Genomic DNA, 22280 nt, shown 5'->3' with positions numbered 1-22280 from the left:
AGCAGTGTGAGCCATCTGCCAGGAAGATGTGTCTCATGAGGACAGAGGCCTCTGGCCTCTCTCCCTGCTGGCAGCAGAGACTGGAGGTGACATGACCAGCCCTGCTGGCCCTCCCACATTGGTGCCCATCGCCTGGCCATGGGCAGGGGCTCCTGGATCTGAGTGAACAGGCCCCGGGGGAATGGCAGTAGTGTGCAGGTTAAGAGTTCTTTCAGAGCCTCAGAGTGCAGGAGTCAGCCCTAGGACCATCTGGGTTCAACCAAGTGGGAGGCATCAGGGTGGAGCCCTTCCTGTCTGTCCAGGGCACGCTTAGGCCATGCACAGATGTTGAGAGCATGGTGCTGTCTGCCCATCACCCCCCAGAGGGGGATAGGGTCCACAGTCCCTCTGTTCACTCAGCAGCCATCACTGAGGCCCTGTCACGGGCCAGCCAGGCTCTGGACTGTTGTCCTGTCCTCAGGGAGTGTCCAGGCTTGTCTCCTGCATGATGGAGGGCAGAGGGCTTTATTCCATCATCACAAGGCCAGGAGGAAAATGAGGCTAATAAGGGAAGTGACTTGCCCCGGCCCTCAGAGCTAGCAGGGAGCAGAGCCACCGGGAGCCCAGGGCTGCCTGCTCTGACTCCCAGGCTCTCCAGCACCACGCACCATGCACTCCATTCTGGCTGAGTATGGAGAGCGACCTCCCACCCAGTGCCCCTCAAGGCCACAAGAGTGGACATCGTGCTTGAGGCCTGGCAAAGGCAGCTCTCTCCTGGGCCTCCGGTGAAGGAGGTGCCAGCTGCTTCTGCCTTTGCCGGCAGAATACTCCATTGCCGACTGAGGTACTGCCTGTTCAGGTCTCTGCCATTGTCCCTTGCATCACTCAGGGCAGCCAGTGCAAGACAATAGGAGAGCCAGAGTCCTGGATGCCAGTGGCTTCTCAATAGAAACAGGGATGATGATGCATTATCTAAAGGGTGGAAGAACACTCACAATGGATTAGGGGTTTATGCGTCTCCTGCACTCCTCCAAGGAGTCCTCCTGGGGCTCTGGGGGACAGTGCAGGCTGGGGCAGCAGGGGATGTGAGGCAGGGTCCCAGTGGACAGGCCAGCTGAGGCTTCTGGCTACAGGAATGGCCGGGGCCCCAGAGGGTGTGGGGTGCAGAACCACATGGTATAGGGGTTGTGTACCAGGAAGAAAATGCTCTCGACTTCTGTCGGTGGAGTGTCTGCGGCGGAGAGGTAGGGAAGTTGCTACAAAGGAGAGTCCAGGCTTAGACCCAAACTCCCACCTGTCACTGTCCCCGAGCTGCAGACTCCTTTGGGTCCAACCCTGTCATCTCCCTGGTAGCCCCACAAGCACAGTGCGAATCAGTTTCCCCTAGGCCCTGATCCCGGTTGCCAGATGAGGAGAGGGAGTACCCTGTACATCTCCACAGACAGGACAAAGAGGGCTGTCTGGTGGCAAAGGACAAAAATCCCAACTCCAATCAGCTTTAGAAAAAATTGTTTAAAATTATTTGCTCTTAAAAACCATGATGGGTTTGACTTCGGGCAGGGCCAAATCCAGGTGTCATCTGGTATTGGTCTTCAAACCAATATTGGTGTCCAAACAGTATCATCTGTTATTGGTCTCAGGCCTCTGATCCAGATTGCTTAAAAAAAAAAAGAAAAGAAAAGAAAAAGAAAAAGTCCAGGCATGAAGGCTCACACCTGTAACTCCAACACTTTGGGAGGCCGAGATGGGCAGATAATCTGAGGTCAGGAGTTCAAGACCAGCCTGGCCAGCATGGTGAAACCCCATCCCTACTACAAAATATAAAATGTAGCTGGTGTGGTACACACTTATAGTCCCAGCTGCTCGGGAGGCTGAGGCAGGAGAATCGCTTGAACCCAAGAGGTGGAGTGAGCAAAGATCATGCCACTGCACTCTAGTCTGGGCAACAAGAGTGAAACTCCATCCAAAAAAAAAAAAACCAAAGTATAATTAGTCTCAGGCAGTCCTTCCAAGCACGTGGGCAGAGGTGGCCTCCCGCAGTAAAGGGTTTCCCATCATACAGTCGGTCCATGCCAGTGAAAGAGGACCACTGCCTCCAAACAGTCATGGGAAAAAGGCCTGGAATTTGGGTCTCATTAGCCCGGTCTAGGTCACACGCCCCGGCCCTGAACTAATGGCAGGTTCTGATTGGCCAAACCTGTGTCACGTGCCCATCCACACAACCAAGGGTAGACCCCACCAGCTGCGCCTGGGGTTTGCCCAGCCACCTCTGGAGATCAGGGTTCCACCTCCCAGCATCTCATAATGAGCCTCTCTCTGCCTCCACCCTCCAGATCAATGACGAGACTGAGCTGGAGGCCCTGTGCGCCGAGATTGCCTCCCAGCACCTGGCCACCGAGAGCCCTGACAGTCCCAACAAGCCCTGCTGCAGGTTCACCTACCTGACCATGACGGGCGAGGAGGTGGAGCTGTGCAGCCGGGGCCGGCACATCCTTGTGGCGTGAGTGTGTGCGCATGGCGGGAGCTGGCCCAGCCAGCCAGCCAGGGTGTGACAGCAGCATCTGTTCCTGGGCAATGGCACAAGGACCTAGGTCAGGTGACAGGTGGATTTCACCAGTGGAGGGAGATGAGGCAGGATGGTGGGTGCCAAGGAAGAGGGTCCTCAGCAAAAGGAGCTTACTAAGAAAACAGCAACTCTGAGGTGGCAACACCAGAGGCAGGAGAGGACTGGGACGACCAGGGGAGCTGGGCCTAGGCCTCTCCTGAGGGAATCCGGGACCTCTGGCTGAGTGGGTGTGGTCCCCCAGACCCAGCCTCTTTGGCAGCATTCTCCCTCACCTGTGCCCCTCACCCGGGCAGGTGGGAGAACAAGGACATCTACGCGTCGGCCATCCGGAGCCTGCGGCTTCGGGAGCTGCAGAACGCAGAGTGCGTGACAGCCGTGCGGGCTGGCCTGGGCTCCATCATCCCCCTGCAGCTGCTAACCACGCTCAGCCCACTGGAGATGGAGCTGCGCACCTGTGGCCTCCCCTACATCAACCTGGAGTTCCTCAAGGTAGGTGCCCCAGGCCTGCCTCCCTGTCACCCTCAGCTCCTGCAGCAGACATCAGCAGTGGCTGGTCTCAGCTCTGTCCTTGCCACAGACCTGTATCATCATCCCCTGTGCTCACAGCTCACACGCTGCACTCTGCCCCGGGATTGGGCCCAGCCTACAGACCCCAGGGCTGGGGAAGCACTGGGTAGGTGGGGCTCTGGGGCTCCTGACACCTGGACCTCTCCTCCCCAGGCCCACACCATGTACCAGGTGGGGCTGATGGAGACAGACCAACACATCGAGTTCTTCTGGGGGGCCCTGGAGATGTTCACTCAGGAGGAGCTGTGCAAGTTCATCAAGTTCGCCTGCAACCAGGAGCGCATCCCGTTCACCTGCCCCTGCAAAGATGGGGGCCCCGACACCGCCCACGTGCCTCCATACCCCATGAAGATCGCCCCCCCAGATGGCACAGCAGGTACTGCCCTCCCCTGGCTATATCCCAAGTGGGGACACACTGGCCCTACTCTGTTTGGAACTGGGGCTGCCAGGCCCCATGTGAAGTGAGAACAGTGAACAGGAGCCCCACATGCCAAAACCCAGCCCTCAGCAAGGATTTGGGCCGGGCAGGACCCAGCCATCCAGGCCTGCAGTTAGGTACCTTCTCATGTGCTTCAAATCTTTCAACTTTTAAATGCAGAAAGATGGTGAAAAGAAAACAACGAAATAATTTGCTGGGCAGACATACCCATCAGCAGTTTGGCACATGTGCCGTCCAGCAGCTGTCTCCCCTTTTCCCCTCCAAGAACTTCTCCCAGGTTCCCAGGCCCTCATCCCCCTCCTGCTGGGCCCCAGGATTGGCTTGAAGCTACCCAAGGAGGCAAGCCTGGAAGTGGGGCCAGCCCAGCCTCCCTGGGAGCCTCCCAGCCGTGGGCCCAGCCCTCTGACCTTGGCTTGGTTTCTTGTAGGTTCCCCAGACTCTCGCTACATCCGCGTGGAGACCTGCATGTTCATGATCAAGCTTCCCCAGTACTCCTCTCTGGAAATCATGCTGGAGAAACTTCGTTGTGCCATTCACTACCGCGAAGACCCCCTCAGTGGCTGACGGGAGGGAGCTCCAGAGTTAGGCTGTCACTGAGACACCCACTCTGCTGGCTTGGGAAGCCCGCCACTGCAGCCCGTCCCTCCAGGGCCCTGTGTGAGGAGGTGGCAACATTTTGCTTTTCCGAACTTTCGTCCACATTCCAGGGCCTCCTGGAAGACTTAACCTTTTGTCTTTGTACGTTTTGTGATGGGTTGGTTCTTTTGCTGCCTGTTTGTGGTCTGTTTGTAGGATAGTTTAGTTCCCTGACAGTTTGTGTCTAATTTGATCTTCCTGGACATTGTCCCGCGTGGCCACCAGATTCTGATGCCATAAGGCCCCAGCTGGTTCCTCATCACAGAACCACCCGGCAGGAAGCCAGGGGTGCAATGGCCTCAGCCACACAGAGCGTCCCTGCTTTTAGCAGAACATCTCCACAGATAAGCCTGTGGCCAGCCCTGCCCCCCGGCCTCGAGCTGGAGTTACTCCCGAGGCAGCCCCGGCAGGCCTCCCTCCACCTAGAGGTGGCTGGGCCAGTTGCCCAAACACGTGAGACACACAGGGAGCTTTATGTGTTCATCTTACTGCTTTAGAACTTGCTCCCGATCTTGGTTTTTCTGAGGAAAAGCCCACGGTGGTTCTCTCATGCCCCTCCCACACACCCCCCCCATCTGCCGTCTGTCTCTTTCGGGCCCTGCCTGGTCTGATAGTTTTCATCTGAGGCCTCCTTGGGAACAGGAGACTCAAGGGTTCATCCCAACCTTAGTTCACAGAACCTGGCTGGGTGCATTCCAGCTGCAGGGGGTGAGAAGACACCCAGAGGTGGGGGACAGTGCTCAGGTGGGGGCCTCCTCCAAGACTCTGGTTGAAGAGGAAAACATGATTCAAGCCTACCCCACAAAAAAGGAGCACAAACCACTCAGAAATGGCCCTTCCTTCCTGCAGCGACTCGGGAACAAGGGAAAGGGCCGCATCTCCGTTTTCAAAAGTGTGGCCTGAGGTGCTCTGCTCAATTCGGGGTCTGCTTTAGTGACCCAGACACTCAAGTCCAGATGGAGACTCCAGTGGGGTCCTTCCGCCCCTCTGGCCAGCCCTGTCCAGCACCCCCATCACCCCATGTGTATGTGTGTGCCAGGGCTGAGCTGCCCCCAGGCTCACCCACTGCCCCAGTGCATCTGTGCCCCCAATAGGTCTTTGTCCAATGGTACTCTGTTCATGAGCAGCACAGGCCATCTTGTTGGACACTGTCACTTTGGACCTTGCCAGCTCTCACAGAATCGCATCGTTGTATTTATTGTATAATATTGTGAATATTGGAAGTTCTGAATGAGTGCTGTCTAGAAGGTTTTGGAGTGTGGATGCTGGTCCAAGAAAGATGTGCCCTGGCCTGCTGGAAAGATAGTGAGTTCTAGAGATAGAGCCGTTAGCATCCATTTCCTCCTTGTAACTCTTAGGAAATGCATCAAGGACCATTATAGAAAGGATCCCCTGACCTAAAGACGAGATAGACCTAGGGTTAATCGTGACAGCTGCATCAGTTATATTTGATGTAAGTCACCTCTGGAGGTGAGTACCCGCAAGCAGTCCCCCTGCTTTGAAAGAAGATGGTCAGCCCGCTGCTCCCCCCAGCGGCCACAGCTCCCTTGAGTGTGGGGGTCACATCCAGGATGTATTCCTGACAACAAGGATCCTCTTACTTTCACTTCTGCTTACATGAAAGAGCCTTTGGATTTATTAGAAGTGGTTTTTTTCCTCCCTGTATCTTTAAATTCTTGGTTCCCTCCAGTCCTCATCCCTTGAATGGACTTGTCAGCTACCTCCCCAGGAGGGGTTCAGAAGCTTCTGTTGGCCATCACTTGAGTAGATGACAGCTGTGAGGTATCTGCTGCTAACATGGCTGCTTCTCCGAGAGCACATTGAGGTCCAGACAGATCCAAACCTTGGCCCTAAAAAATGTGTGCTGTAAAGTTACTTGATGTATATTTATTATAATTATTTATGGTTGCATTTAACAAACTTTTCATTCAATCTGATGCTATTTACACCATGCTGTGTAAAAGAAGCTCACTAAAGGAAAAAGTCACACCAATAAATAACCTTCATCTAATTTTGATTTACCTTAAGAGTTGTGTGATCATCTACTCTTGCTGAGCAAGTTTAAAGGCTGGCATGCTTGGATGGCTCTGATATTTAAGTGCTGCCAAGTGGCTAGGCATTAAAGTGTTTCTAATTATTATGGTCTCTTGGCATTTGACGTGATTCTTACTATGTAAGGCTTTTAAATTTTAAACTACCCTTCCCCCCCAACCTGACTCCTGAGTCTGTGCATTCCACGTAGAAATTACGAAGACAGGAGAATCCAAGGTCAAAGCTAAACCTAACCCCACATGCCCTGCCCACTTTTTGTCCTGGCAGCTGGTCTATGCGCTTGGGCCTGGTGTGGCCATTTTCCTCAAGTAGATCGTTACCCTGGCAGTCTGGGCCCCTATTAGACACATCTCCTTTGGGAGCAGGCAGGGGATGTAGACCCACCTTGTGCAGATGGGAAATACAGTAAAGAGGTGAGGACTTGCTTAGTCCTGCTGTCCATGATCAACACTCAGCTCTTTGCACAGCTGCCTCCCCCACCAGGGAGCTCAGGTTGGCTATACTCTGGATAATCTCAGTTCTCTGTGACCTGCTTGTCCCCTCCTGTTCCGTGGTAGTTCTCACCCAGAGCCACTTTATTCTCATTCTCTCAGCTCCACCTTTCTTGTACTTCATAAACGCTAACTTTGGAAGAGTGGCTGGCAAGATGATGGTGGCATAGGAATACCTCCAATCTGCAGCTCCCAGCGAGATCAATGCGGAAGGTGGGTGATTTCTGCATTTCCAACTGAGGTACCTGGCTTAGCACTGGGACTGGTTAGACAGTGGGTGCAGCCCACGGAGGGTGAGCTGAAGCAGGGTGGGGCGTCACCTTACCCGGGAAGCGCAAGGGGATGGGGAACTCCTTCCCCTAGCCAAGGGAAGCCACAAGGGAGTATGCCGGGAGGAATGGTGCACTCCAGCCCAGATACTATGCTTTTCCCTTGGTCTTCGCAACATGCACACCAGGAGACTCCCTTGGGTGCCTACGCTACCAGGGCCCTGGGTTTCCAGCACTAAACTGGGTGACCATTTGGGCAGACATCGAGCTAGCTGCAGGAGTTTTTTTTTCATACCCCAGTGGTGCCTGGAACACCAGTGAGACAGAACTGTTCACTCCCCTGGAAAGGGGGTTGAAGCCAGGGAACCAAGTGGTCTAGCTCAGCAGATCCCACCCCCATGGAGCCCAGCAAGCTAGGATCCACTGGCTTGAAATTCTCACTGCCAGCACAGCAGTCTGAAATTGACCGGAGGATGCTTGAGCTTGGTGAGGGGAGGAGCGTCTGCCATTACTGAGGCTTGAGTAGGCAATTTTCCCCTCACGGTGTAAACAAAGCTACAGGGAAGTTTGAACTGGGCGAAAGCCACTGCAGCTCAGTAAAGCTGCTGTAGCTAGATTCCTCCTGTCCGGAGAGGACATCTCTGAAAGAAAGGCAGGAGCCCCAGTCAGGGGCTTACAGATAAAACTCTCATCTTCCTGGGACAGAGCACCTGGGGGAAGGGGCAGCTGTGGGCACAGCTTCAGCAGACTTAAAATATTCCTGCCTGCTGGCTCTGAAGAGAGCAGCAAATCTCCCAGCACAACGCTTGAGCTTTGCTAAGGGACAGACTGCCTCCTCAAGCAGGTCCCTGACCCCATGCCAGGTCAACAAACACCTAATACAGAAGAGTTCCAGCTGGGATCTGGTGGATGCTCTTCTGAGACGAAGCTTCCAGAGGAAGGAACAGGCAGCAATCTTTGCTGTTCTGCAGACTCCACTAGTGATACCTAGACAAACAGGGTCTGGAGTGGAGCTCCAGCAAACTCCAGCAGAGGGGCCTGTTAGAAGGAAAACTAACAGGAATACCATCAACATCAACAAAAAGCACATCCACACAGAAACCCCATCCAAAGGTCACCAACATCAAAGACCAAAGGCAGATAAATCCACGAAGATGAGGAAAAACCAGCATAAAAAGGCTGAAAATTCTAAAGACCGGAACACCTCTTCTCCTCCAAAGGATCACAACGCCAGCAAGGGAACAAAACTGGATGGAGAATAAGTTTGATTAATTGACAGAAGTAGGCTTCAGAAGGTGGGTAATAACGGACTCCACCAAGCTAAAGGAGCATGTTCTAAACCAATGCAAGGAAGCTAAAAACCTTGAAAAAAGGTTAGAGGAATTGCTATCTAGAATAACCAGTTTAGAGAAGAACATAAATGACCTGATGGAGCTGAAAAACACAGCACAAGAACTTCATGAAGCATACAAAAGTATCAATAGCCGAATTGATCAAGCAGAATAAAAGATATCAGAGGTTGAAGATCAACTTAATAAAGTGTGAAGACAAGATTAGAGAAAAAAAGAATGAAAAGGAACAAAGCCTCCAAGAAATATGGAACTATGTGAAAAGACCAAACCTATATTTGATTGGTGTACCTGAAAGTGACGGGGAGAACAGAAGCAAGTTGGAAAACACTCTTCAGTGTATTACCCAGGAGAACTTCCACAACCTAGCAAGACAGGCCAACATTCAAATTCAGAAAATCTAGAGAGCACCACAAGGATACTCCTCGAGAAGAGCAACCCTAAGACACAATGAGCAGATTCACCAAAGTTGAAATGAAGGAAAAAATGTTAAGGGCAGTAGGAGAGGTCAGGTTACCCACAAAGGGAAGCCCATCAGACTAACAGCAGATATCTCTGCAGAAAACCCTACAAGCCAGAAGACAGTGGCAGCCAATATTCAATATTCTTAAAAGAATTTTCAAGCCAGAATTCCATATCCAGCCAAACTAAGCTTCATAAGCAAAGGAGAAATAAAATCCTTTACAGACAAGCAAATGCTGAGAGATTCTGTCACCACCAGGTCTACCTTACAAGAGCTCCTAAAGGAAGCACTAAATATGGAAAGGAACAACCAGTACCAGCCACTGCAAAAACATAACCAAATTGTAAAGACCAGTGACACTATAAAGAAACTGCATCAACTAATGGGCAAATTAACCAGCTACCGTTATAAGGACAGGATCAAATTCACACATAACAATATTAACCTTAAATGTAAACAGGCTACATGCCTCAATTAAAAGACATAGACTGGCAAATTGGATAGAGTCAAGACCTATTGGTGTGCTGTATTCAGAAGACCCATCTCACGTGCAAAGACATTCATAAACTCAAAGGGTTAGAGGAATATTTACCAAGCAAATGTAAAGCAAAAAAAAAAAAAAAAAGCAGGAGTTGCAATCCTAGTCTCTGATAGAACAGACTTTAAACCAACAAAGATCAAAAAAGACAAAGACGGGCATTACATAATGGTAAAGGGATCAATGCAACAAGAAGAGCTAACTAACTCTCCTAAATATATATGCACCCAATACAGGAGCACCCAGATTCATAAAGCAAGTTCTCAGAGAACTACAAAGAGACTTTGACAGAAAATTAACAAGGATATTCAGGACTTGAACTCAGCTCTGGACCAAGTAGACCTAATTGACATCTATAAAACTCTCTACCCCAGATCAACAGAATATACAATCTTCTCAGCACCACATCACACTTATTCTAAAACTGACCACATAATTGGAAGTAAAACACTCTTCAGCAAATGCAAAAAAACAGAAATCATAACAGTCTCTCAGACCACAGTGCAATCAAATTAGAACTCAGGATTAAGAAACTCACTGAAAACCTTACAACTACATGGAAACTGAAAATCCTGCTCCTGAATGACTACTGGATAAATAATTAAGGCACAAATAAGTTATTTGAAACAAGTAAGAATTAAGATACAACATACCAGAATCTCTGGGACACACCTAAAGCAGCGTTTAGAGAGAAATTTATAGTACTAAATGCCCACAGGAGAAAGCCGAAAGATCTAAAATCAACACCTAATAACATCACTATGAAAAGAACTAGAGAAGCAAGAGCAAACAAATTCAAAAGCTAGCAGAAAACAAGAAACAACTTCCACAATTGCTACAAAGATCAGAGCAGAACTGAAGGAGACATGAAAAGCTCTTCAAAAAAATCAGTGAATCCAGGAGGCTGTTTTTTTGAAAAGATTAACAAAATAGACTGCTAGCCAGACTAATAAAAAAGAAGAGAGAGAAGAATCAAATAGACACAATAAAAAATGATAAAGGGGGCTAGGCGCAGTGGCTTGCGCCTGTAATCCCAACACTTTGGGAGGCTGAAGCAGGTGGATCACGAGGTCAGGAGTTCAAGACCAGCCTGGCCAACATGGTGAAACCCTGTCTCTACTAAAAATACAAAAATTAGCTGGGCATGGTGACACATGGCTGTAATCCCAGCTACTTGGGAGGCTGAGGCAGGAGAACTGCTTGAACCGGTACCCAAGAGGTGGAGGGTGCAGTGAGGCAAGATGGCACCACTGCACTCCAGCCTGGGCTATAGAGCGAGACTCCATCTCAAAAAAAAAAAAAAAAAAAAAAAAGATAAAGGGGACATCACCACTGATCCCACAGAAATACAAACTACCATCAGAGAGTACTATAAACACCTCTATGCAAATAAGCTAAAAAATCTAGAAGAAATGGATAAATTCCTGGACACATACACCCTCCCAAGACTAAACCCTGAATAGACCAATAACAAGTTCTGAAATTGAGGCAGTAATTAATAGCCTACCAACCAAAAAAAGCCCAGGACCAGACGGATTCACAGCTGAATTCTACCAGAGGTACAAAGAGGAGCTGCTACCATTCCTTCTGAAACTATTCCAAACAATAGAAAAAGAGGGACTCCTCCCAAACTCATTTTATGAGGCCAGCATCATCCTCATACCAAGACCTTGCAGAGACACAACAAAAAAAGAAAATTTCAGGCCAATATCCCTGATGAACATCAATGCGAAAATCCTCAATAAAATAATGGCAAACCGAATCCAGCAACACATCAAAAAGCTTATCCACCACAATCAAGTCAGCTTCATCCCTAGGATCCAAGGCTGGTTCAACATACACAAATCAATAAACGTAATCCATCACATAAACAGAACCAATGACAAAAACCACATGATTATCTCAATAGATGTAGAAAAGGCTTTCGATAAAATTCAACACCCCTTAATGCTAAAAATTCTCAATAAACCAGGTATTGATGGAATGTATCTCAAAATAATAAGAGCTATTTATGACAAACCCACAGCCAATATCATACTGAATGGGCAAAAGCTAGAAGCATTCCCTTTGAAAACCGGCACAAGGATACCCTCTATCACCACTCGTTGGAAGTTCTAGCCAGGGCAATCAGGCAAGAGAAAGAAATAACAGTTATTCAAATAGGAAGAGAGGAAGTCAAATCGACTGTTTGCAGATGATATAACTGTATATTTAGAAAACCACATTATCTCAGCCCAAAATCTCCTTAAGCTAATAAGCAACATCAGCAAAGTCTCAGGATACAAAATCAATGTGCAAAAATCACAAGCATTGCTGTACACCAATGATAAACAGAAAACCAAATCATGAGTGAACTCCCATTCACAACTGCTACAAAGAGAATAAATTACCTAGGAATACAGCTTACAAGGGATGTGAAAGACCTCTTCAAGGAGAACTACAAACCACTGCTCAAGAAAGTAAGAGAGGACACAAATGGAAAAACTTTCCATGCTCATGGATAGGAAGAATCAATATCATGAAAATGGCCATACTGCCCAAAGTAATTTATAGATTCAATGCCATCCCCATCAAGCTACCATTGACTTTCTTCATAGAATTAGAAAAAGCAGCTTTAAATTTCATAAGGAACCAAAAAAGAGCACAAATAGCCAAGACAATCCTAAGCAAAAAGAACAAAGCTGGAGGCATCACGCTACCTGATTTTGAACTATACTACAAGGCTACAGTAACCAAAATAGCATGGTACTGAGGGAATGTGTTCCCTTTCTGGGTCCACAAGGGGGCATAGTTTTAAGGGCAAAAACTTCCTAGCACCATGCCCCCCTCCTATATCTCTCCATCCGGGAGATTTAACAGTTTATGTTTAAATTTCACAGGCACGGGAAGAAACTAGGAGTCAATCACTCCAGCAGTAGTTCTAAGGAATTCCTTTCATTGGCCTGGGGTCTTAAAGAAGGTGGGGGTTCCTACCAGGTTAAAAGTCCCCTTCTTCTACTCTCATGCTCGTGGAAGCTGTTTTTCTCTATCCTGGATTTTTCCTCTGGAGTCCCCTTCCCTTCGTGGAAGCCTGTCTTCCCCCCCTAAACTCCATCTCTCTATATTCCCTTCCACTCAGTGTGGAAGCTGCTTTCCTTTCCTGGACTTCCATCTTTCTGGATTCTCTCACTCAGTGTGAAGAGTTAGCTGTTTATTTCTCTCTCCTTCTCCTGTTTCTCTCTCTCTCTCTCTCTGCTGTTTCTCTCTCTCTCTCTCTTTCTCTAAATAAATCACTTCTACAAACACTTTTGAGTCCGGCATGTACTGTACACTGCACCCTGGTCCCCTCTCTCATTCTTGAGAGGGCAGGAGACCAAGAACATGGAGAAGCGTTCACTCAGGGGAGCTAAGGGCACCCTGAACCCCTAAACCCCAGTATTACAGTACTGGTATCAAAACAGATATACAGACCAATGGACCAGAACAAAGGTCTCAGAATTAACACCACACATCTACAACCATCTGATCTTTGACAAACCTGACAAAAGCAATGCGGAAAGGATTCCCTGTTTAATAAATGACGTTGGGAAAACTAGCCATACGCGGAAAACTGAAACTGGACCCCTTCCTTACACCTTATACAAAAATTAACTCAAGATGGATCAAAGACCTAAATGTAAGTCCTAAAACCATATAAACCCAAGAAGAAAACCTAGGCAATACCATTCAGGACATAGGCACGGGCAAAGACTTCATGACTAAAACACCAAAAGCGATGGCAACAAAAGCCAGAATTGACAAATGGGATCTAATTAAACTAAAGAGCTTCTGCACAGCAAAACCAACTATCATCAGAGTGAACAGGCAACCTACAGAATAGGAGAAAATTTTTGCAATCTATCTACAAAGAACTTTAAAAAATTTACGAGAGCCGGGCATGGTGGCTCATGCCTGTAATTCCAGCACTTTGGGAGGCTGAGGCCAGTGGATCACAATATCAGGAGTTCAAGACCAGCCTGGCCAACATGGTGAAACCCCATCTCTACTAAAAATACAAAAATTAGCCAGGCATAGTGGCAGGCGCCTGTAATCCCAGCTACTTGGGAGGCTGAGAAAGGAGAATCACTTGAATTCGGGAGGCAGAGGTTGCAGTGAGCCGAGATTGCGCCATTGCACTCCAGCCTGGGCGACAAGAGTGAGACTCCATCTGAAAAAAAAAAAAAAAAAAACAAAAAAAAAAAAAAAAAAAAAGAATAGCAAATCATAATGATCTTTGGTCAAAACATGGTAAAGCTTTCATCAGCACAAAAGACATCTGTTAGTTAAGTTATATAGGTAAGAAATCCAAAGTTTAACTGTTTCTTTTTGACCTGCATGTCAAATTTAAAAAAAAGAGAGAGAAAAAATTTACAAGAAAAAAAAACATCAAAAAGTGGGCAAAGGATACGAACAGACATTTCTCAAAAGAGGACATTCATGTGGCCAAGAAACATGAAAAAAAGCTCATCATCACTGGTCATTAGAGAAATGCAAATCAAAACCACAATGAGATACCATCTCACGCTAGTTAGAATGGCCATTATTAAGAAGGAAAATTAAGAAGGAAACAAAAGATGCTGGAGAGGATGTGGAGAAATAGGAACACTTTTACACTGTTGGTGGGAGTGTAAATTAGTTCAACCATTGTGGAAAACAGTGTGGCAATTCCTCAAGGATCTAGAACCAGAAATACCATTTGACCCAGCAATCCCATTACTGGGTATATACCCAAAGGGTTATAAATCATTCTACTATAAAGACACATGTGCAAGTATGTTTATTACAGCACTGTTCACAATAGCAAAGACTTGGAACCAACCCAAATGCCCATCAATGATATACTGGATAAAGAAAATGTGGCACATATACACCATGGAATACTATGCAGCCATAGAAAAGGATGAGTTCATGTCCTTTGCAAGGGACACGGATGAAGCAAACTAACACAGGAACAGAAAACCAAACACTGCATGTTCTCACTTAAGTGGGAGTTGAACAATGAGAACACATGGACACAGGGAGGGGAACATCACACACGAGGGCCTGTCAGGGTATTGGGGGCTAGGGGAGGGATAGCATTAGGAGAAATACCTAATGTAGATGACAGGTTGATGGGTGCAGTAAACCACCATGCACATATATACCTATGTAACAAACCTACACATTCTGCACCTATATCCCAGAACCCAAACTATAATTTTAAAAAAACAATGCTAACTTTGGTGGAAGTGTCCCCGATGTGTCTTTTTTATAGGCAGAGCAAGGATCCTCCTAGACAAATAACAGGTAGCTTTCCTTCCTTCCCATCTGGTGCTTAAGGGCGCTAGAAACAGGGAGCAAACACAACCACTCACAGCAAAGAGATTTATGTTTAGACAAGGCGAGGAACAAGATGCCTAAGCTGTCTGCCCTGCTGAGCAGAGACAGGAGTCCCCTGCTCCCCTCTCTCTAAGGCCATCACCTTGGGCTGCCTCTTGAGAAATAAGTACTGATCAAAAAGCGTACCATCTACTAAAGAGAAGATACTCATCCTCATTTGTCAGCAGGGAAATAAGGATTAAAATGGCAATGAGCCGGGTGTGGTGGCTCACACCACTAATCCCACCACTCTGGGAGGCTGAGGTAGGAGGATCACTTAAGGTCAAGATCAAGAGTCCAAGACCAGCCTTGGCCAAAAAGGTGAAACCTTGCCTCTACTAAAAATACAAAAATTAGCAGGGTGTGGTGGCGTGCAACTGTAGTCCCAGCTACTCTGGAGGCTGAGGCAGGAGAATTGCTTGAATCTGGGAGGCAGATTACAGAGACATGAGATTGTGCCACTACACTCCTGCCTGGGCAACAGAGCAAGACTCTGTCTCAAAAAATAAAAAATAAATAAAATAAAATGACAGTGTGATATATTACACCATCAAAAGGGTTAGGAAGACAATACCATGGTTGGGGAAGATGTGAAACAACAGAACTCTTAGACATTACTCCTGTTTTGGAAAACTGTGTGATACTACCTCTACATACCTATAACCCAGCAATACCACTCATAGGTATAAACCCAACAGAATTTCCCACATTTACCAAAGGGCATGTATGAGAAAGTTCACAGCAGCACTAATAGTGACAGCCAAAACTGGAAGCAAGTTGAAGGTCCATCAACAGAATATTTTTTCTTTTTTTTTGTTTTCTTTTTTTTTGAGACATAGTCTTACTCTGTCTCCCAGGCTGGAGTGCAGTGGTGCAATCTAGGCTCAGTGCAACCTCAGCCTCCTGGATTCAAGCAATTCTCATGCCTCAGCCTTTTCAGTAGCTGGGATTACAGGTGCCTGCCACCACACCCAGCTAATTTTTGTACTTTTAGTAGAGACAGGGTTTCACCATGTTGACCAGGCTTGTCTCAAACTCCTAACCTCAAGCAGTCTGCTTGCCTTGGCCTCCCAAAGTGCTGCGATTATAGGCGTGAAGCACCGTGCCAGCCAGAATAAATTATTGGCATATAATGAAATACCGTACAGGAAGAAAATGAACAAACCACTGCTACAAGCAACAACATGGGTGAGCTATTAACATAATGATCAGCAAAAGAAGCTAGACCTAAGAGGGTACTAAATGGTAGGATTCCATGGATGATGTTGAACATGGACAGTAATAACTGATAGTGATAGACTGTCAAGGCATAAGTTATGTTTGTCCCAGGATGAGGAAAGTGACCTGGGAGTGTGAGGAGTATTGTGGTATCTTAGTAATGTTCTGCTTATTTGGGTGGTGGTGACAAATATGTGTTCACACTTAGCTATAGATGTCCATGCACTTTTCTATAGGAATGTTGTATTATTTAGATGGTTTCTTACGAGTATGCCAAAACAGGGAAATCAAGAAAGAAAAGCACACATTCTGTCTTCAGGAAACCAAGAGACATCTGTAATTTCAATGACTATGAAAAAGGACAGCTGGCCGGATGCCGTGGCTCACGCCTGTAATCCCAGCATTTTGGGAGGCTGAGGTGATCAGGTCACAAGGTCAGGATATCGAGACCATTCTGGCCCACATGGTGAAACCCCACCTCTACTAAAAATACAAAAATTAGCTAGGCAGGGTGGCACATGCCCATAATCCCAGCTACTTGGGAGGCTGAGGCAGGAAAATTACTTGAACCAGGGAGTTGGAAGTTGCAGTGAGCCAAGATTGTGCCACTGCACTCCAGCCTGGTAACAGAATAAGACTTTGTCAAAAAAAAAAAAGACAGCTGATGGAATAATAATAAATAGCGAGAGCATATCATCATAGGAAGCAAGATTATCTGCACTCTCTTTAAATTTAAAAAAAAAAAAAAAATGTAATGGAGAAGAATTGGAGGCCTCACGTGCCAGGGAAAAACAGGGATTGGAAGTTCATGTAAAAAGTTCATGTAAAAAGTAGAATTAACAAGACCAGAAGTTATGTATCTGGAGAAGCAACCTCAGAAACTCACAACTCCAGCCCCCTGGCACTTGGAGAGGGGATGACCAGACCAAACATGGGAGCAAAATAAAATCTGTCTATTGAACATCCCAACCCCTTTCCCAGTGCCACTCCAGCTTTAGACTGTAGACCCTAAGACCTCTCTCTGAACTAACTCAGAAAAGACCTACAGAGATTGACATCTAGGGATCGCCAGTGAAAATGCCACATAATTGACTGCCCTACAGTGAAAGCCAGCAATTGAGGAGAGTTGCTCTTAGTGCCCTACTCGTACATACATAGCCAGCCAAGAAGTATCAGAAGGAAAATTCTACAACATAAAATACTGAAGTGAAAATAACTCCTAGGAAATGGACAACACAAAGCATAGAATATACAAAAAAAACAATTATGCTGCAAAAGTACAAGAAAAAGTATCCATTAAATAGGCGGGAAAAAAAGACTGTGAGAGGATAAAAGAAGTTTTGAAAATTACTACCAGAGGCCAGGCATAGTGGCTAACACCTGTAATCCCAGCACTTTGGGAGGCTGAGGTGGGTGGATCACCTGAGGTCACAAGTTTGAGCCAGCCTGGCCAACATGGTGAAATCCTATCTCTATTAAAAATACAAAAATTAGCCAGGCATGGTGGCAGGTGCCCGTAATCCCAGCTAATTGGGAGGCTGAGGTAGGAGAACTGCTTGAATCTGAGAGGCAGAGATTGCAGTGAGCTGTGATCGTGCCACTGCACTTCAGCCTGGGCGAGACTCTGTCTCAGAAAAAAAAAAAAAATTATTATCAGAAATAAACTTAATATAAGGATGAAAGGATAAAGCTGAGGAAATCTCCCATAAAGTAAAAGACAAATAGAAAAATGAACAGTCTAAGAGGGCCAACATCCAACTGTAATTGGAAATCTGCAAAGAAGAGAATAAACAGCAAATAAATTGCCAACATAATAACAGGAGAAAATTCTGAAAAACATAAAGACGACTTAAGTTCCCAGAATGAAAGTGCTAAGTGTCACCCTGAATGGAAAAATAATCCACACTAACATACAATATGGAGAAATTTCAAAATACTAGGGATAGAAGAGATCCTAAAAAGCTTCAAGGGAGACCAATTACATGTCAAGTCAGAAGGAATGGCATTCATTGGACTATAAAAACTAGAAAGTAAAAGTGAGGCTTTCAGGAGACTTCTAATTTTAGCTAAGATAGATTAGCAGGAATCAGACAGCTTTTTTTTAAAAGAGAATATTAAATAAAAAGTATCAAACAGGCCAGGTGCATTAGCTCATGCGTGTAATCCCAGCACTTTGGGAGGCCAAAGTAGGAGGATCACTTGAGGTCACGAGTTTGAGACCAGCCTGACCAACATTATGAAACCATCTCTAGTAAAATACAAAAATTAGCCCACTGTGGTGGTGTGTACCTGTAATCCCAGCTACTCAGGAGACTGAGGCAGGAGAATCGCTTGAACCCGAGGTGGAGGTCACAGTGAGCTGAGGTCGCACCACTGTACTCCAGCCTGGGCGACAGAATGAGACTGTGTCTCAAAAAAAGGTGTGAAACCAACCAACCCACTGCTATTTCACCAATGTCTAATCCAATCAAAGGCAGGTGGGGAGAGTTTTACTTTCTGGCAGGTCTATCCCCATACCCCGAAAGACAGTTAATGGCAACATGACTGTTGGCCCAGCTAGGAAGAGGACTCAGTGCTGTCCTGGGTCCTTCCTCCCAACTTTTTGAAGTCCCAGAGGGATTTCAATGACACCAGAAGCCATGCAAGTCTGAATGCCTCCAGTTTCTTTCCCCTGACACATGAAAGTCTAACTAATGTGATTTTGTTTTACTGAGGTGTAACTGACATACACCAAAAGATCTAACCCTACTGTGTATCGTGTGTGTGTGGGGTGGGGGGTGTGCATGCATACACGCAGTTTTCTCTCAGGATAATTCTTTTCAGAGTCCTGCCTCTGCAAAAAACTGGCCGCATGGTTCCTGTCTAGTGTTCCATCTATGAAGTAGAGCAGTTCTTCCTACCTTTCCCTCCCTAACAGGTTGCTGGAAGAACTATAAAGGAGCTCAAAATAACCTATGGTGCTCCATGGTCTTATGCAGACTGAGACGCTGAGGGGTAACAGCTAATCCTGCTAGGGCTCAACTCCTCTCAGGATGGAGGCTTTTAAAGAATCTGCCTTTCTCTATTCAGAGGCACCACTCTAGCCCCCAATCATCACTGGAGCTGCAGCAAGCCTGTCAGTTTCCTCAGAAGTCCAATTTAAAACACTATACCTTTAATGCCTATGTACTCCAAGAAGGGGCTCACGGTGGAGCTGCGAGGGTTACTAGAGTCTCGGAGAAAGCCCAGCCCTGCTCACCCCAGGGCTGACTCCAGCCCACCCTGGCCTCCTTGCAGTCCCCTGGCCTCCCTGCAGTCTCTAAAGCATACAGGAGAACAAGACTGAGCTCAACTCCAAGTACAAACTTTATTTCTATTACAAGGAAGTTAATAATTATTATAATAGTAAAATAAAAACAAGGAGAAGGGGCTCTGACACTTGGTTTTCAGAGCAAGCATGGGGCTGCGACAGAGCCCAGCATAGCCCCTGTGGGGACAGGGAGCCCTCAGACCTCCCCATTAGAGAACAGTAAGGACAAAAGATCCATCCCCCCCCCCACCAGGAACAGAAGGCAGTGTTGCCAAATGCCAAGGAAGCAGCTTAAAACACAGCCCCCAGTCCACTCACCTTCAGCTCAATCCATCTTCAAAAGCCTTGTTACTGACAGACATTGCAAGTGGCCTGAGCACCTTACCAGAGCGCCTCACACACACCTGGGGCCCAATCGAGTGTGGACAGAGGCAGTACAGGGAGAGGTTGCCCAAAAGCCCCCAAATTTAGGCCCCAACAGGGCAGATAATCACTTCACTGGTGAGTACCAGTTTTCCAAAATCTTCCCCTCCTTCTACTGGGACCGCACAGCACCAAGGGGCAGTGGCGACAGTAAGTCAAAAGGGGGCCCTGGCAGCCAAGAGGCTGCAATTTGTATTTCACTACTGCCGAAAGGTGGCAGCTAAGGCTGAAGTGTTCCTCAAACGCCACCCTGCTCCCTTCCCTCAAACCCATACACAACCTCAAAAGACACAAAATGGCCATAAACTAGAAAAAACTAAAATCTGGAAAATCTCTCCCACCCAAACAGCCAGAGAGGTGGGTCTGCACGGCGGCAAGTGCTGCTATACACAGAAGACAGGAACCGATGTAAAGTCTCTGGAAACACCATTACTCCTCTTCTTCCTCCTCCGCATCCCCAGCTCCCTGTTGCTTGGAGGGCTTTGCCTGGTGAACAACACAACACAAAGTTTTATGTAAAAAGTAAAAGAACATGCTGGGCATGGTGGCTCATGCCTATAATCTTAGCACGTTTGGGAGGCTGAGGCAGGTGAATCACCTAAGGTCAGGAGTTCAAGACCATCCTGGAAAACATGGTGAAACGCTGTCTCTATTACAAATACCAAAAAAGAAAAAAAAAAAAAAATAGCTGGTACACACTTGTAATCGCAGGCTGAGGCAGGAGAATCACTTGAACCTGGAGGTGGAGGGTGCAGTGAGCCAAGATTGTGCCATTGCACTCCAGCCTGGAGGACAAGAGCAAAACTCTATCTCAAAAAAAAAAAAAAAAAAAAAAAGTGAAAAGAGCAGTACTCCTCCCCTGGATCCCTGAAAACGTCCCGCTTCCTTAGAAACCCCTCCTCAAATGCCAAAGGAACAGTCCTTCAGCCACAACCAGCCTGGTCCCAGCAACTTCTACAACTTCAGGAGCCACACCAGCCCCACCATGTCTGAGCACCCTCTGAGCATCATGACCCGGAGCCCATGTTACCTTTGTAGTTCTGCTGCGGTAGTTGGCAGCTACAGGGGTGACCCGGGAATTCCTGCCACCTTCACTCCTACCACTGAAAGAAAACAATTGAAAACTTGCTCCTGAGGTGCCACTGTGCAAAGGTCAGAAAATTCAGAAGTAACAGGAAGCAGCCCTATACCAGCAGACAAAACAAACCCCCAAGACCCCATGGACCACAAAATAAATTTTGGAGTCAGGTGACAACACAGAAAAAATCCACATCCTCCCCTTACCATGCAATGACCTCAGTCTTACCCCAGGCCCAGCCAGGGTAACCAGACCTTTGCCCATATTCACTTCGGCTACTCCCAAGCCCCATTCCTGGGCTACTGATTCTTACCTAGCTCCGTATCTCCCTGCAGGCGCACAAGGGAAAGAGGGAACAACGTTTTCTGGGTAGAGATTTTGAGGAGGGCGAATCACTGAAACGTGCCCAGGGGCTATGGCCCCATTCTGGCTGTTTCTATTCCGTCCCCGGATGTCCTGGCTGTCTGAGTTGTTGAGCTTCAGCACACGAGGAAGGCTGGGCTGGCACCCAAGTCTGGGGCCTGATGTTGATCTCGACAGCCGGTTATAGGTAGCTGTCATATTGTTAATGGGTCGGCTGGGAGGCAGACAAGAGGTGGGCCCATTAGCTGTTTCCTGCTTAATATCATCCAGGTAACCAGAAGACAGGTCTCCTGAGAAGAGAAAATGGCAACAGCTTTAGGGAAAAGCCTGCTCTGGCTATAGTGCCAGGTTTAGGGCAGGAACAAAAAGATTCTGGATAGAAGACTGCACAGCTGGGCGTGGTGGCTCATACCTGTACTTTGGAAGGCCGAGGCGTGTGGATCACCTGAGGTCAGGAGTTTGAGACCAGCCTGGCCAACATGGTGAAACCCCATCTCTACTATTAAAAAAATATATAAAATTAGCCAGGTGTGGTGGCACATGCCTGTAGTCTCAGGTAATCAGGAGGCTGAGACCCGGAGAATCACTTAAACCAGGGAGGCAAAAGCTGCAGTGAGCCAAGATACGCCACTGCACTCCAGCCTGGGCAAGACCAAAAAAAAAAAAAGAAGGCAACTGCTCACCCAAAAGGCTACTGGAAACCACATCTTCTCCAGGGCAGAGTTGGGGATATTTTATCTACTCTGCACATATTATCTGAGTCCTCAAAGACAGCCTCCTAACTATTCAACAATAGCGTACAAGCAAACCTTGAAAAATCGTTTTGTTTTGGTTTTTTTTGACATGGAGTCTTGCTCTGTTGCCCAGGCTGGAGTGCAATGGCGCAATCTCAGCTCACTGCAGCCTCTGCCTCCCGGATTCAAGCGATTCTCCTGCCTCAGCCTCCCGAGTAGCTGGGACTACAGGTACCCACCACCATGGATGGCTAATTTTTGTATTTTTAGTAGAAACAGGGTTTCATTATGTTGGCCAGGCTGGTCTTGAACTCCTGACCTTGTGATCCGCCCACCTTAGCCTCCCAAAGTGCTGGGATCACAGGCATGAGCCACCATGCCCAGCTGAAAAATACTTTCTTTTTTTTTGAGACGTAGTCTCGCTCTGTTGCCCAGGCTGGAGTGCAGTGG

General features: G+C 47.3%; 2 protein-coding genes across 9 annotated transcripts in view; one reads left to right on the top strand and one right to left on the bottom strand.

Moving 5' to 3' along the window:
* HECTD4 (HECT domain E3 ubiquitin protein ligase 4) overlaps positions 1–6325 on the top strand; it is a 231704-nt gene extending 225379 nt beyond the window's left edge. For all 8 annotated transcript variants that reach the window (XM_032240131.1, XM_032240112.1, XM_032240155.1 and 5 more), the window contains exons 73-76: positions 2313–2479; positions 2839–3034; positions 3266–3488; positions 3979–6325. In XM_032240131.1, coding sequence (XP_032096022.1) covers positions 2313–2479; positions 2839–3034; positions 3266–3488; positions 3979–4115 — 723 coding nt within the window. In that variant the 3' untranslated portion in view covers positions 4116–6325. The remainder of the gene's footprint in view (positions 1–2312; positions 2480–2838; positions 3035–3265; positions 3489–3978) is intronic.
* A 12940-nt stretch (positions 6326–19265) lies between these two features.
* TRAFD1 (TRAF-type zinc finger domain containing 1) lies at positions 19266–21530 on the bottom strand. The gene is made up of 3 exons (XM_032240087.1): positions 21047–21530; positions 20686–20758; positions 19266–20141 (listed from the first exon to the last, which is right to left on the bottom strand). Exons 1-3 carry the CDS (start codon positions 21292–21294, stop codon positions 20085–20087), a joined length of 378 nt encoding a protein of 125 aa, XP_032095978.1. The 5' UTR covers positions 21295–21530; the 3' UTR covers positions 19266–20084.
* Between the last annotated feature and the right edge of the window lie 750 nt (positions 21531–22280).

This window comes from Sapajus apella, unplaced genomic scaffold (genome assembly GCF_009761245.1).
Source record: "Sapajus apella isolate SASKATOON/1434 unplaced genomic scaffold, GSC_monkey_1.0 scaffold2, whole genome shotgun sequence".
NCBI lineage: Eukaryota > Metazoa > Chordata > Mammalia > Primates > Cebidae > Sapajus > Sapajus apella.
This window is presented reverse-complemented; position numbering and strand designations above follow the sequence as displayed.

Coding starts and splice junctions, on each gene's coding strand:
- TRAFD1 (XM_032240087.1), bottom strand. CDS start 21,294: ATGACAGCTACCTATAACCGGCTGTCGAGATCAACATCAGGCCCCAGA. Junction 20,759..21,046: donor GCAGGGAGATACGGAGCTAG/GTAAGAATCAGT, acceptor GTTTTCTTTCAG/TGGTAGGAGTGAAGGTGGCA. Junction 20,142..20,685: donor ACCGCAGCAGAACTACAAAG/GTAACATGGGCT, acceptor GTTGTTCACCAG/GCAAAGCCCTCCAAGCAACA.